Genomic DNA, 15,271 nt, shown 5'->3' with positions numbered 1-15,271 from the left:
AGAGATCTCCTGGGGACGTCTCTCCCTGTCAGAGGCATTTCATTCATCTTAGCTTGTAGGGCACTGCATCCCGTAGGCCAGATGCTGTCGTAACCCCTTTGTTGGGGATTAGTAATGGGTTGTGGATGAACTCCCACCCTGCATTCCCAGTTTCAGGTTTTTAAAGAGCTAGCACAACTAACTGGCTACACTCTTGGTTATTTCCATACGTAGCCTGGTGCAGGCTCCCTAGAGAAAGGTCAGCGCCACCAACTAAGCTGCTGGTAGACGTGCAGAACTTTGGGCACGTGGAAAGGAGCACATTGCTGGGCAGAATCACAGAATCACTGAGGTTGGAAAACACCTCCAAGATCCCCAAGCCCAAGCCCAACCCATTCTCACCATGCCCACTGCCCATGTCCCCATGTGCCATATCTCCACAGTTCTGGAGCACCTCCAGGGACGAAGATTCCACCACCTCCCTAGGCAGCCCGTGCCAATGCCTGACCAAAGAGAAGGGTGCACTGGAAGCAGGAGGATTATAGAGGATGTCAGTGAGGTCAGAAAATGGAGGTTCTTCAATGAAGAATGAGGTGAGGCTCAGGGTCTGCACCACATGGAATCATGGAATCACATAAATAGGAAGTTGATGAGTACTGAAGCTGGTGGATCAATCACGAGGTGTATACTTTATTACTTTGAATGGAAAATCAGCACAGAACTGTGATAAAAGGAGAAAGGTAACCTTTCTGAAGCCCAAATCATATCCTAAAATAGCTCTCTTTGTCTTGATTGTGTAGTATAAAATTTTTGAAGGAATCAATTAGCTTGTTGCTCAGAGAAATCTTCACTACATAGAATTATGGAGTTGTTAAGTTGGAAGGGACCCTTAAAGGTCATCTGGTCCAACTCTACTGTTCTGATCAGTGCTATTCACTGACATAGCAAAATGCATTCTGACATCAAAGTCATTGCTTCTGTGAACTGCATCCAAAATTGTATGCCATATTTTAAGGTTTGTTAATATGTCAGATTAACATTTTAGGGTAAAATTTTGCTCTTAAAATCGTGAAATCAACACAAATTGAGCTTGTCTCCAGTAGATGATGTTGTCACTGTTAGACAGTGTGTGGTTGTTCTTCTGACCATAGAAATGTTTCATTGCATTAACAGCTAGGATATTTTCTGAAAAAAGAAATATCAAAACTTTCATCTGTCACTTTTAACATGGGTGGCACTAGCTCCAGTGCTTCATAGGCATTCACCAGAATGTGAAGTTTGCTTGTTTAAGCTCGGTTTGGTGAAGCCCGTGGGAGTTTTAACTTGATTGGGATAGGTAAGTGCCACCCATGAGCTCCTTTATGGCTCTGGCACCATCGCAGCCCTCTGGGTTTGACCTCCCCCACTGTCTATGAGAACATGGTTGGAAGGAAACTGGTGGTGATGTAGTGGATATCCAGTGTGCAGAACATATGTTATCTCCAGGACACATCCTCCACAGGTAGCTCTGGTGCCAGCATGGCTTTCGTCACCCCCTCATGCCTCAACCCAGCTAAATAAACATTTACACTTCAGCTGAATCCTTCCAGCTTCTTTAATACCCAGTTGCAGGCATACAGATTCATGGTGGTAGTGGGACAAGATGTTGTGTTAAGCAATAGGTCGTGCTGATAAATGCATATTTGATATTGCAAAAGAGTTAATACTTACAGACACATGTTAATAGGTTTCACATTTAGCTGAACCTTATGGGCATGTACATGTGTGCCAGTGCTCAGCTAAATCAGTGGTCTGGCAGTTGACACAAGTATTGTAGAAACTTTCATTTAGAGGAAAAGGAAGGTAGGAGAGTGAGATCTGAAAGATCTACAGCCTTACAAAGCTGTTAATAATCTGCTCTGTGAAGTTCTTTAACGTGCATAACAAAGAAGGGTGGAGGGTGGCTGAGCAGGCAAGGAGGGAAGCATTCCTGTAGGGGAATGTTGTGCTTATTGTGCTTTACTCTGAACCTGTATGGTCCTGTGAGCTTCATATATTCATTCAGTGATGCATACTGTGATTTAAATAGCTAACAAGACTGATCCTGCTCTCCGACACATGAATGCCCTTGCTTCCAGCTGAAATGAGAGTGCACAGTCAAATGCTGAATCAGATGACTGGTTTAAGGAGAGATGCTTAGCGAAATTCCCAGCCAGACCTGCCCATCAGCAGTGAATTTCTCTGTTTTATTTAAGCTCTAAATAAACTGCAACTCAGAAATAAGGACTACACGTTGTCCCTTCAGCAGAGTTGTGCTTGGTGCTTGCACAGAAGAAGCACTGAAGACATCAGGAATGAAATCTCTGCAAGATGTGGCACAGAAAACGCTCTCTATGTATGTGTCCGTTTGCTTTGCTCTTTGCATTAGGTTTGCAGTGGTTCTGCACAGAGGTGTCTCAGTGCTGTATCTTCTGATGCAGTGCAGAAGGGTAAGAGGACACAAATCAAAGGCTGCATGACTGCATGTGGCCTTGCTCAGCTCAAGCTGAATAGCTTGCTGAGTTTGGTGCACTGTCCCAGTAGCAAATCACTTCAAATGGAGAGGAATAAAGGAAGGAAGGCAGAACGTTTTCACTAAAACTAGCTGATATTACTGTCTGCAAAAGTAGTATCACACTAACAGAAGGTCCTAAGTAGCCAAATTTTCCTCGCTTATTCTTCAACTGAGACAAATTTATTCGGGATGATTTTCAAATGTACCCATAAAAATCTGAAAAATCAAAGCATTGACTGCATTTTCCTTCACAGGTGCCTTTATTTCTCAGCTTCCCAGTGCAAATCCACTTTCACAGCATTTACATAGCAGCCCCACTGTTCTTCCTGTTGCTGGGGATTAAGTTGCATGTAAATGGTATTGTTCCTGTATGGAAGTATTCTCATGTTCTATGAGCTGACATGTACTGATTATTGAAAGAAACATATTTGGCCTTGCAACTGGTGAGTTTGATGGGAGGGAATCCAGCCAATGCTGCTGTTTAATTTACAGTCGCCCGTATGTGTGATATTCCCAGTATAATAGAAGTGAGCACTTCCAAAACAGTTATTTCTCCATCCAGATTGTTATTCTTGTTCTGACCCCGGATGTATTTCCATGTAAGCATTGCCCTGTCCTTCTTTTCCCTGTGGCTGTCTGTTCCTGGGACAGGGCACTGGGCTGCTGATCTTTGCCTAGCCTCAGGATGACCGTAGTTCTTGCGTGGACAAATGAAGCCTAAAGCCTTCTGCTGGGCTCATAAATGCAGGTGTGAAGCTTTGAAAGGACTGGTAGGGGGCAGCCAGCCCATGGTAGGGTCCCTTCCAACCCAATCATTCTGTGAAAATCAAGAGAGTCTGAATGGGTGGAATTACCCCAAGGTCTCCTGCCTGCAGGGACTCAAGGTTCAGGTTCATATCTCAAGCACTTTTATTACCTCTGTTAGTTACAACAAAAGCAGCTGCTTGCTGCTTTGCACTGCTGGCTAATGGCATGTTTTGCACACACTGATTTACCTGTTGGAAAATTTATCGACACAAATATTTTCCTGTTACCTTAGATGAGGGTTTATTTCACTATGTTTTGTTATCAAAATCCCCATTCCCTGTCCTCCATTTGGGCAAAACAAACCCCTAGCTGTGATGTTTACAAAGCTTTCATTAGAACTTGTTAAAGAAGAGCTGGGAGTAGTAGGCTTTGCTCTCACATCAGCAACAAAAGTGCCATTATTTCCCTGCGAGCAGCATGGAGCCCTCCGGATGACAGGGAGATTTCAGGCAGCTCTGATACTTGTGGGCAAGGTCATGTTCTTTGCCTTTTGCAAAAAGCAGTGCTCCCCGCAGAGAGCAATCAGAATATTTGTCTCTTTAAGTGAATCTGAGAGGCAGGCTGCGCGCGGCTGCTGCAGGGCTGCTCCGTGCCTCCAGTACATCAGCATGCAGGAACTGAGAGCGTGTCCTTGAAGGATGCTCAGCGTCCTTGCTCACTCTGTAGGAATAACTAGGGGAAATGTAGGAGCCCAAACAGTGAGTGGTATGTGAGTACAGCATCACATTTGGCATGCAAACCTGTAATACCAGTGGCACACTGCTTCCCTGCCAGGCTGACCAGATTGCTGTTGTTGTTTTTGCAGGAGACTGAAGGAAACCCTCATGACTGCTCCGCACTCATTCCTCAATAGCACACCCTGATCACGTCTCCGTGTGAGCACATTGCACTGGGATTGCTGAGCAGAAGCAGCAAGGAGCTGATGGTGATGCGTTTCCAGCGCGGGCTGCCAGAGCCCTCTGTTTGCCATTGGCTGCTGTTTTCTGGTTTATTTGCAGCTTCCCCCATCTGGAATATGAAAATTGGATTGGAGTAGGTAATTGCTAGCAGCGGGTTTTTGAGAGAGGCTTTGTGGGAGTGGAATGCCTCTTGCACAGCACTGCCTGCGCTGAAAGAGCTCTGATTTTAGATGTTAGCCACGTCTGAATCTCTGGGAAACTTTACCGTGGGAGCACTGCACACAATCCTGGAGCTGACAGCCAAAGAGGCACGGAGGGGGCAGACAATGGGATGCCCTGTCCTTGGGTTGCTCCAAGAACAGACACCCGGAGCTCCCCTTGGCTGCCCTGCAAAACAAGCGTGAAGGTGACCATGGACTGAATCATACCCAACGGAGATCCCACAGCTGTTAAGGATGGGATACACAGACCCCTCGTCGGGCAGGGATTTGCTGGGAAACAGAACTTTGTTCTTCATCTTCATCTGCGCCTTCGCTGTGGTCACCCTGCTGCAGCAGATCCTTTACGGGAGGAACTATCTCAAAAGGTAAGGGGTGAGACTGAGTGGAAAAGTTGCCTTCTCCAACCAGTTCTGCTGGTCTGAACCACCTCCTGGCATTGTGCTGGCAGTACGAACCTCTGGTCTGGGAGAGTGTATCCGGCATCTGCAGTGTCTGTTTGATTATTAATAACAGCATGAGGCATTTTGTACTGACTTGTGTTATTGGCATTTATTGACTTATGCTTTTAGGATATCTTCACCTTGGTGTTTCTTAATTCTCAGCTGTTATTAAAGACTGGGTCTCACTTAGGATGTAACTGTGCCACCTGAATTTTTATTTTGACCAGACCCTGCCATCCAGGCTTTTCACTCCACGTAAGTTGAAGCTGAAATGCTTTCAGAGGTTGAACTAAGGCAGCATGGTTCCTGCTTAAACTTTGGCGTTGTTAGAAACAAACATGCCAAGGCCATTCTTAAAATCAACGTAACAATGCTAGTAATCCAAACAGCAGAGAAAGCACTTGTTTTTTTCCCTGCTGTATTCTAGTGAATTTGCTGCTGAAGCTGCTGTGTTGAAGAGCACATCAGCCTTTGATCTGAAACAGTGCTGCTCGTGTTACAGCAAAAACCAGTGGGGACCTCCAAGTGCTTAAACTCGACCCATGCAGAGTTTATTTTGCTTAAATCTAGTTTGAAGAGTTATGGCTGATATGATTTTATAACGGGGAATGTTTGTTTTGAGGGCTCTGAGGTAAGTAGGCAGCTGCTGTGGAATTTTTTATGGGAACTGAGCTGTAACTCGCCAAAAGAGATCAATGGTTTGGCTCCTGATTTGCAGTGCTAAGAGCAAGGAAAATACTGACAAATCAGCAAACATTTCTTGCCAAGAGGGGAGATAGCAAGCGTACTGTTAGTATGTATGGACAGATGTGTTGTGGGTTAGCTGAGCAGTTTGTGTGCCCTGCTCAGTGGTGAGGGGTGATGGTTTGGGCAGCTCACTTACAGAAAGGTGTGACTAGATTGGAAGGAACCGAAGGGAAGGAGCAAGAATGAGCTGAGTTGCAGAAGGCACAGCAGATAATTGCTTGTTTACCTTGGAGAAAATTGAGGGGAGATATGATAACCATCTTGAAATATCTAGTGTTTGGAAAGATGAAGGTAACGAGCACATTTCGGTGACAGCTCATGGGGTGACAAGAAGTCACGTGTTTTAATTACAACATAAAAGATTTGTTTCACAAAAAGGGAAAACTTCTAAAGCACAAGGCTACCTAAGGAGGTATTAAATCTCTGTCTTTGGGGGCTGCAGGAACCCGTCAGATAGACCAGAATGGTCTTGGTGCCACAAGGATAACCTGATACCCACGTGAGTTCTCATTTTGCCTTACTTTTCCAATTTGTCCTGTAGGCCTTGCAGCCAGTAACTGGTTTTCCTATGTGCAAGTGATTGCAGCAGGATTAGTGCTGACAAATAGATCCCAAGTAGAGATGGAAGTGAGAAATGGCCAAGTGAAAATACAGTAGTGAGAAGATACAACGGAAGACTTTCTTTTGGGGCTAGTCTGTGTGCTACCACATGCCCTGGGACAGCCAGCAGGGAATGCAAAATGAGCAATGTTCAATTCCTAGATTTGCTAGGAAAAGCTTTGGTTTTGAACAATGCCATTCAAGGAGCTCAGGCAAAGAATCGTGCATTCATTTTGTCACTTTGACCACAAAACACGGCTGTTTTTTGTTTCTTTTTAATCCAGCTTGTGATGATTTGTCATTTTTCCTTCTTTTTCTCACACAAACTATCTCCAGGCAGGTTTCTCCCTCACTTAATGGGAAAAAGCACTTAGAGTCCTTTCTGCTGGGCAGTGCTAGTTCTGTTGGCTGCAGAAATGACAATTCAGAATGTGGCAGTCTCAGGCTGCCAGTTATTAAGGACAGAAAAAGTCACATATCAGCCCACGTCCTTACCATAACATCATCATGAAGATACTTCTTTCCCTGAGGTGCATTACAGTAACTGATGTTGGGTTTCTTGCCAGTGGCTGTAACTTGTGCCCAGTCTCCTCTTTCACAAATCCCTGCTAGGAGCTGTGAGGCTCCTTGGGCATGTTACATCTCGCACCTTCAGGTCTGTGGTGGTTTTGGAGAGCATCTTTGCAGAGAAGTGGGATATTTATAGCCTCGGAGCCTCTTGCCAAGCTGGAGCCTGGGGACGCTGCCTAAACCCAAAGCCATTTACATGCTGGGATCCAACATGCTGTTTGGTTTATGACAGCGTTTGCTTGATATCATCCCAACCTCTGCAACAGTAACAGCCCTCTGGGCCTCCTCCCAAGGCAGCAGGAAGAAATTCCGTTGTGTATTTAGGCAAAGCTGAAAATTGCCCTGAAATACTCTTCTGCTAAATGTGCAATGCTTTTAAGCCTAAATATAACACAAGGCTGGCTTGTTCCTCTGCAAGGAGATGGTGGAAACGGCTGATGTCCGGCGAGACTGAAACCAAGCAGCTAAAACAGGGAGCTTGGACAGAATATTGGGGCTGCATCAGCTCCTCCACTGATGGCTGGACTTGGTGGTCTTAGACCAATCTTAATCATTCTGTGATTCTATTACGAGGGACTTGGTCCCCATAAGGGGTATGGACAAAGTGGTGTTTGTTAGGAGTGGAAAACACACAGTTTGTTGGGAGCCAGATGGAAATGTGAGCTGTATGGTTGTGAGCTCTGCTCTGCGCTGAAGAAGTAGAGAACAGGCTGGCTGCATTGCCAGCAACACTCCTCAAGCTCCCATGGACACTGGTGGCCCTCCATCTACCCATAGCCATGCCCCAAGCCCACGGGGACAGTAGGGCTGCAGACAAGATTGAATCTCCAGGAGAGGAACAGCACTCAGAGAAATTCAAGAAGGGTTCCAGGCTTGGTGAAGTTCTCTCTTTCCCAGGTTTCCAAGTTTTCACGCATTTTTCACTTACCATATAAATGTTGTTCATTTCCTTTGGCTGCTGCTTTGTAATGTGCCTTTGGAAAGCAGAGTCCTGCCCGCCTTTTTTTTACTCTTTTTCGTTTTTTTCCATCTCTTAGCAGTGCTCTCAGGAAAGGCATCCCCATAGCAGCTGAAGTCTGAATTAGAGTTAAGCTCCACGACTTCAGAAAGCTGTGGTCTATGATGCTCCTTATCCCGAGTAAAAAGGATGATGAAATGAGATATAATTAAGGGACTTTAATACGGATCTCTGGGGTAATTATTTTTATTTTAGGATTAATGGGATGATTAAAAGCCCACTGGATTGATCTGTTAAAGTAGGTTAAACGCTGTGGACTTCTGCTTAAACCCAGAGCTTTTGCTTGCTGTTGTATTAACTTATCTCTCCAGTGCTCAGCTTTTGGCTGAATTTTCCTTTGGATCAGATGCTCAGCTGAGGGCTGGCCTTCTTTTTGTGAGCCCCTGTTTGGTCAGCAGGGAATAGCCCTGGATTACATCCGGAAACTGCCAGTACTGTATAAACTGCTGAAATGGTCCCTGTTCTCCTCTTCCAACCTGTAGCGTGGAATAGATCAATAGAATAATACTTGAATATTACTTTGCTAGATATCTATGTTCTGTTGACAGGATTTTCACGAAATACTGGTTTTCTGACTTCTGCACAGAGTGAGAGCCTGCTGAAGAAGTGAATCTGCCCATTTGAAAACATTTTTGAGTAGGGTGAGAGCACTTTTGCAAAGATATTGAAGACTTTCAGAGTGGTTACTGTAGAGTCTGTCATGTATGAAAACACAAAGAATTACTTAGCAAAGAAGAGCAAACCTTGCCATGCAGCAGAATGCCTTGTTTGAAAGCTTTATGTCTTTTAAGTGAGATTTAAAAAAAACCCAAACATTCTATGTATGTCTGTGTACCTTATAACTAATACCAGACTCTCATAGGTTTATACCACCATTTTGGTATTTTTGAAGTAGCTTAGCAAATGAGCTCCTAGATGTATTTAACCCTTTATTTACCCTCTTAAGAAAGGTAACGTAAATACAGCAGGAGCAAATAGAAGACAGTGAACAAACGTGGACTGCATCTTGAAGGAGTCATGTGGTTTGCAGAGTGCTGTAACACAAGATCAGATCTCCCTTATATCAGGGCCAAATTTCTTTCCATTTAAATATTTCTCCCAGGAGACAAGCTGAAGGTCACCCCATGATTCATTTATCTAATGCACATTTATCTAATTATCTCTGTGCCTCCACTGTTTCTAACCAGAAATATTATCCAAGTGGAATGACATGCGACCCATGAGGCATCTGGCTGAATCCCTGACAGGCTTGTGGAGCAGCTCTTGGTTGTGTTGGTTTTCTTCAGAAGAAAAGAGTGCTGGAAACTTCAGGAGATGTGAAAGTCTTGAAGCTATATGGACAAATATGTGTATGCATGGAAAACGCACACAGGATATGGCTGTCCTCTGAAGATGCTGGATGTATCCCAGCAGATCAGAGAAGCTGAGACTTCTCAAGAGCATTTCAAGGTGTGACGGGGATCACGGAGCTGGCATCCACATCTTGGGAAGCTGGTATCCCCATCTTACCATCAAGTGGCTAAAGTTTTGGTACCAGAGCATGGAGGCATGTTGCTTCCTCTCTCGGATTCCCTGGAAGCAATCTTTAATGCAGAAATCAGGCAGGAATTTAATCCCTGCTTCCTGTAGACTTGCTTTGTTGCTAGCCTCATTGTGTTGCACCTTCAAGTGGTTAGAAAAGCGAGTCCCTCAACTGCCAAACCTTGTCCATTCCTCAGATGACAGTAATTTAAAGCAATGGGAGTCAGTTATTCCAATATTTTGCATATTCAAATTGCATTATCGTCAGTGTGTTAGACCATGCTCCTTCCCGAGCTCAACATGAGAGCTGTGAGGCACTGCAGTGACACACAGATGCTTTCCTCTTTCCCAGTGGCCACTGGGTGATCCCTGTTCCCCACATACCAGCTGCATAGATTTTGAATTGTGTTGGGAGCTCTGCAGAAGCTTTGTATCCTGGAGTGGTGGATTGCAGATGTCCCGTTACCTGCTGAAAAGTGACCCTCATGACCCTGTCAGCAGTGGCATTATAGCAGCTGCTCACATCTGTGGCCACTGTTAAAGATGTCGTGGCCACTTGGTCTTTAATTTTTGTCCTGATAGGGTTTTCTGTTTGTTCTTACGCTTGCTGCAAATCATGTTCAGACAAAATTGCTGCTCAAAGCTTTGTGTTTTCTGACTTTCACTGTGCGTAATTCTTACCCTTGATTGCTTTTTCATCTTACTCCTTGTTTTTTTAATTCAAGTGTTTTCATTGCTCAGCAGTCCGTGCCTCCCTCAGGCAAATTGTTGACTTAACCTCTCATTTCCTTGAGATATCTTTGCCCTCCACTGCTCGCATCCATTTTGCATTCCCATTGGCCTTGCAAGTAGTCACTGTCCTTGCATGTCCTCTTCAGCTAGTTAGCTTTATGCTTTAGTTCCTGTGATGAAAACCCTAAAAGCAAGCTCCATCATTAGTAGTTTTTTGGCACTTCCCATAAGAAAAATGCAGCCAGAGCTCAGCCAGATGAAAATTTTGGCCAGTCAGCAGCAAGGAAGGCTTGCACAAATGGGAATCCTCATCCGTGGAGTTGTTCAAGAAACTTGTAGAAGTGGCAGCTGGGGACATGGTCACTGGGCATGGCGGGGGTGGGTTAGGGTTGATCTTGGGGATATGGAAGTCTTATCCAATGTTTGTGATTCTGTAGGATGAGTCCTGCTGCTTGTACACACAGGAAGAGTATGGCCTACTAATGAGGCTGTAATACAGTACAAACACTGACTTTAACAGTGTTGCTTGTCATGTTCCACCCCTGTCTTCAGTACAGTTGAGCTCTGGGGGTATGTTTACATTGGAGAATATAGCACTGTGTAGGAACACTTGACCTGGTACTAAATATATTAGCCTCGGAAACATGAGATGCATAGTAATTAGCTCAGTCAGATCTCTCACACTGTGGTGAGATTTCTTTTGGCACCCATGCTGTGTCAGGTATCCTTGCACTGAGCTCTAGCCTCCAATATCATAGTTTGTTGCCATCTTACAGTATTTATGATTTCATGTTGCAGTCTGAGCTTGGGACTTGATCAGTCTTTTCCCTTGATGAATTCACTGCGTCACTGTCAACTCACTCTGTGATGGGTGTTGTGCTTCCCCTAATGATTACAAATGATATTTTAATTTTGAACACTTGTAACAAAGCACTTATTTTGTGTTACTCCTTGGATGTGTATCTTCCAGCTATAGAAAAGGAATGTTTAACTTCTTTCATCTTTCTTGGGAAGTAATTTTTAATCAGATTTTTGAGAAGTCGCCTGTGAATATCTGATGTAAAATTTATCCAAGAAGTGATATGTGCTATATGAAACAAAACTTTTTTTTTTTTTTTGCCTGTATAATAGCAGTTATAATCCAGAAGCTTCCCACCTATGTTTCCAATTTTGCTCTTTGTGCTAGTCAAAATATACTCCTCCACCACTCTATAACGAGTGCTTCCATCCAACATGTAAAGCCAGGCTTGTCTTTCACACAGCACAGTATGGGCCAGTTGATGTAACCAAGTGGATATGGGATCATGGGGTCTGTATTATTCCACGTTATTCATATTATTTCATATTGCTCTCTGCTAACATGGTGAGAACAAATATGAGTATTTTTTCCCTGATTTTACTGGAGAAATAAGAAATTCTCTAAGCTTGACGAGTCAGATTCCAATCTATTTTCACTGAATGCAGATGTGGCTTTTAATAGACCACTGAAATAAGACTTTGCTTTCACTTGCTGCCATCTAATGTAATTGTCTTCAGTGACCAAATCTAGGCCTGATTCATTTCAGTGACTGTTTTCAGTCACCCTAATCTGCAGGTTGTTTGTGCATACCACTGGTTTTATTTTCCGTCCGCCCTGTGGACATTGTGAGTCACATTTTCCCTATTTTGCAGGAAAGGAGGGACTGGATCTCAAGGTGATTAACCATCTGACTCTGCTGTACCCCTCTGACATCCCTGTTACTAGTCTGGGGGGATCACTTTCCATTTTCAAAGAGAGCAGCATGGTCATTTAACACCACAGTCTTCAATTCCTCCTCTCAAAGGCACAAGGATTATGGGGAAACCATTGCTCTAATCTCCAAACATCTGCTGTGCAGGAGCTGTTTCTTGTTTGGATGATAGCAGTGGGTTTGTGCTTTGCTCCCTGCTGCTTCCACAGCTGGTCTTGACAGCCCTTCACAATTACCACTGCTCCGTTAATTTTCCTGCTCTTCTTCACCCTCTCCCTCTGTTCTTACATTACAGCAGCATTTATTTGACCACATACTGATTCAACATTTGCAGTTAACAATTAGGATCAAACTGTTGCTTCGACATTTACCTGAAATTCAAGGTCTGTGTTGCCAAGAGTTCCAGCTTGGATTTGTTCATCACCAGGTCTAGACTGCTCATTCTCACATATCTTAGGGGCATGTCCTGTGGTTAACGATGTCCATCAACTAGCACTCAATCTGGCCACTGCAGAACTTGCTTGATAAGAAATTTACACTGGACACTATCACTGTTTGTGGTCATTACATCATTTATAAGGTCTTCACTTGTCATCATCAGCCTCACCTGTTAGGGAAATGTGCTAATTTTAGAAGGAAATAACATGAAGGCACACTGAACAGAGGGTAGCTCCACAATGGTAATCACTGCGGATTATCCCTGGCTCTCTTTTTTTTTTTTTTAATCTTTGACACTGTTAAAATACAAAGGAAACCTCTACATAATTTCCTCTGCTTTCCTCTCTTTTAATCTTCTTTTACCCTCTTTTTTTGTCCTGCTTATTTTTTATCTGCCTTTTCTATGTTTTCATCCTGCATGTGCTTTCCTATTGCAATTCTGACTCAAAAAAGTTCAGCTTACCCCTTCTTTGTCTACCTGTTGAGGTGTAGCTAGTTTTGAGAGTGAGTTTAGCTGACAGAATATACTCTTGGAGCAGTCCGTCACTCTGATGTTTTCTCAGTCTGTTTGCAGATCTGGACAAGAGTTATTAGCCCTTAAAATTCACAAATAGAGGATCAGAAAATAATACACTTTCAAAATTGCAATCTCCTGGCTCAAGGCTGATTGAAATCAAGGGTAAAACTTGCAGTAATCTTGTTAGGAACAGAATTAATTCAGGTCAGTGTTATTAAATGTCTCATCCTGCTCAGTCTTAATACTCCAAGTCATTGTTTGTGAAAGCTTTTCTTACTAGCAGAAATAGGTTTATCATCACTCCAGAAAATGCCATACTTTACCTTAATCTCAGGCTTGCAGTGAGACACAGTCCTATGAGCTGTGGTTGTATAAGTAAGCTCTTATGGTGTCAAGCTCTATAGAACCTGTTAGAGAAAAGCACTGTGTCCATTGCTCTTGTCTTGCTCAAGGTCAGACACTTGGCTTGCTCCTGATCCCAATTTCAGCTCACCACCTCGGGTTGTGTCCTTACCATCTAGAGGAAGAAACAACGTACCCAGACCCTCTGCCCTCGTTGGGTATTTCTGTGCTTCAGTTAGATCCCATTCTACCATTTCAAAGCTAAGTATTTTAAGCTGCTCTTCACAAGACATATCTACCATTCCTCAGTGTTAATCTTCCTGATCTCCTGCTGGATCTTACTCAAGATATGTGTCCTCTTGTAAACTTCCTCAGCTGCAGGACACAGTGTTTCCAAAAAGTCCCAATGAGAGAAGGGATTGGAGAGTGATTTCGTCATATATTTTGCTTTAGGGGCAGATTTTTAAGGGCTTAAATTGTCTTTTTTAAGGACATTTACATTGAAATGAAACACTTCTCCAAAGGAGTCGTGAGTGTCATAATGTGTTAGACTGTGGTGCATCATGAGTGTTATTTCAGCAAGCCTGAAGTGAAGGTGTCTTTGTAAAAGTGAGAATTTTCTCATGGATTTTTTTTTTTTCTTCACACCATCCTCTTTGTAGAAATCATCTCCTGGGGCAACCTCAGCTGGTTAAAGCTAAGAGCAATGTCAGAGGCGTAGGACTCTCTGATTTAGCACTGCTTTACCTGTTGGCATTATGGTATAACCCACGCACTGTTGGATGTGCTTTTACAAGTGGACGGGATGCCGTCTCTGTCTTCAGCTCAGACCACTCCCTACCTCCTTCAGAATTCCTTTTTTAATGCCTCTTGTCTGTCTTTATCTTCCAGGGCTGCTAACTGCTGCCAGTCAGACTGGAGGATGGATGGGATCTGAGAGTCCTTGTGACTACCTGTGGACCCAGTGGGGTCCTGGATGCCCTTTCTTTTGGGCAAAGCAGGCTGTCAGATTGCTTCCTGCACAGCCCTGCCAGGAAGTTAGCTTGCAGTACTGGCAGCACCAAATGTTCATAGTGCAGCTGCCAGCCCTCTGAAATCATTTTGTTAATGTTGTGTTAAAATGGAGAAGATTAAAAATAACAATTCGTTGTCTTCTGAGCGATTGGAAGGATTTGACTAGTGTTGTCAAATGTTTCTTCAGATCCAACTTTTTAAAATATGCATTAGATTTCTACTTTAGGTGGGGTTCCCAGGATTACAGAATAGATTATTCACAGTCACAGAATCCCATAATGGTTAGTTTAGGAGGAATCTTAAAGCCCATCCAGTTCCAACTCCTGCTGAAATCTGAGGAATGCAGGCACCCTGGGATATGCAGTGAATTTGTGAAAGTTTGGAAAGTGGGGAGTTGTGATGGTTGTGATCATTTGCATTTGCTTAAAACATATCCTCTTCCCAAAAAGGGGGAAGCAGCAATATGGTGTGACTTAGAGAAGTCATCAACTACTGCAGACAATGATAAATTCTCTGGTGGCATGGCTAGAAGAAGCTAGAGGAGGAACCCAACTCCCACCACGTGTAACAGCTACAGTAGATGTGAAATTGAAGCTTGGAGGGTTTATTTCTTTGACCCTAGAGTTTTCCACATCGGTCCACAGCTTTTTGTACTCTGGGACTGAAATTTCCACTATGCTTCATGCATCCGTATGTGGTTCTGAGCACTGGCCCTCCATTTTGCTTGGTTGGGGTGACTGGTGGTGCTTTCAGAAAAGGGCTTGTAGAGTCCATTGGAAGTGAAAATTAATGGTTTGCACTGCTAAGGTAATGCATTGTGGCTCTTGATATCTTTTTGTTGTTTTTGACAATGTTTGTGTTCTTAGTCACATTTCTGTCTTAAGAAAAAGGACGTGAGAACTTGTGCTGATAGACTTAACCTAATGAATGGTATCAAATACCAACTGCCTCGTTTTCTTGCTAGAGGGCTGCAGTTTAGCTGGCAGAATGGAGAGGAATTGGCCAATTGGACCGGCACCTTTAATTTCACGGATGACGGAGCAGTGAAGAGTGGCAGTGACACAGGCACCAGGTACTGGCACTGGAGGGGATGACTGCAGACATCTCTTGCTCTGTGTATGAACAAGTGTGAGCACAGGCTATATGAACAGTTTGATTTGTCC

General features: G+C 43.7%; 1 protein-coding gene across 3 annotated transcripts in view; it reads left to right on the top strand.

The window, feature by feature from the left end:
- Positions 1 to 15,271, top strand: part of ST8SIA5 (ST8 alpha-N-acetyl-neuraminide alpha-2,8-sialyltransferase 5) — a 60,512-nt gene that overhangs the window by 19,516 nt on the left and 25,725 nt on the right. For 2 of the 3 annotated variants that reach the window (XM_042862414.1, XM_042862412.1), the window contains 2 exons: positions 4,125 to 4,804; positions 15,073 to 15,180. In XM_042862414.1, the coding sequence (XP_042718348.1) occupies positions 4,674 to 4,804; positions 15,073 to 15,180 (239 nt within the window). In that variant the 5' untranslated portion in view covers positions 4,125 to 4,673. The remainder of the gene's footprint in view (positions 1 to 4,124; positions 4,805 to 15,072; positions 15,181 to 15,271) is intronic. The other variant, XM_042862415.1, reaches the window with a different exon arrangement.

Source organism: Lagopus leucura, unplaced genomic scaffold (genome assembly GCF_019238085.1).
Source record: "Lagopus leucura isolate 7727_CA_CO unplaced genomic scaffold, USGS_WTPT01 Super-Scaffold_650, whole genome shotgun sequence".
In the NCBI taxonomy this organism is placed as follows: domain Eukaryota; kingdom Metazoa; phylum Chordata; class Aves; order Galliformes; family Phasianidae; genus Lagopus; species Lagopus leucura.
This window is presented reverse-complemented; position numbering and strand designations above follow the sequence as displayed.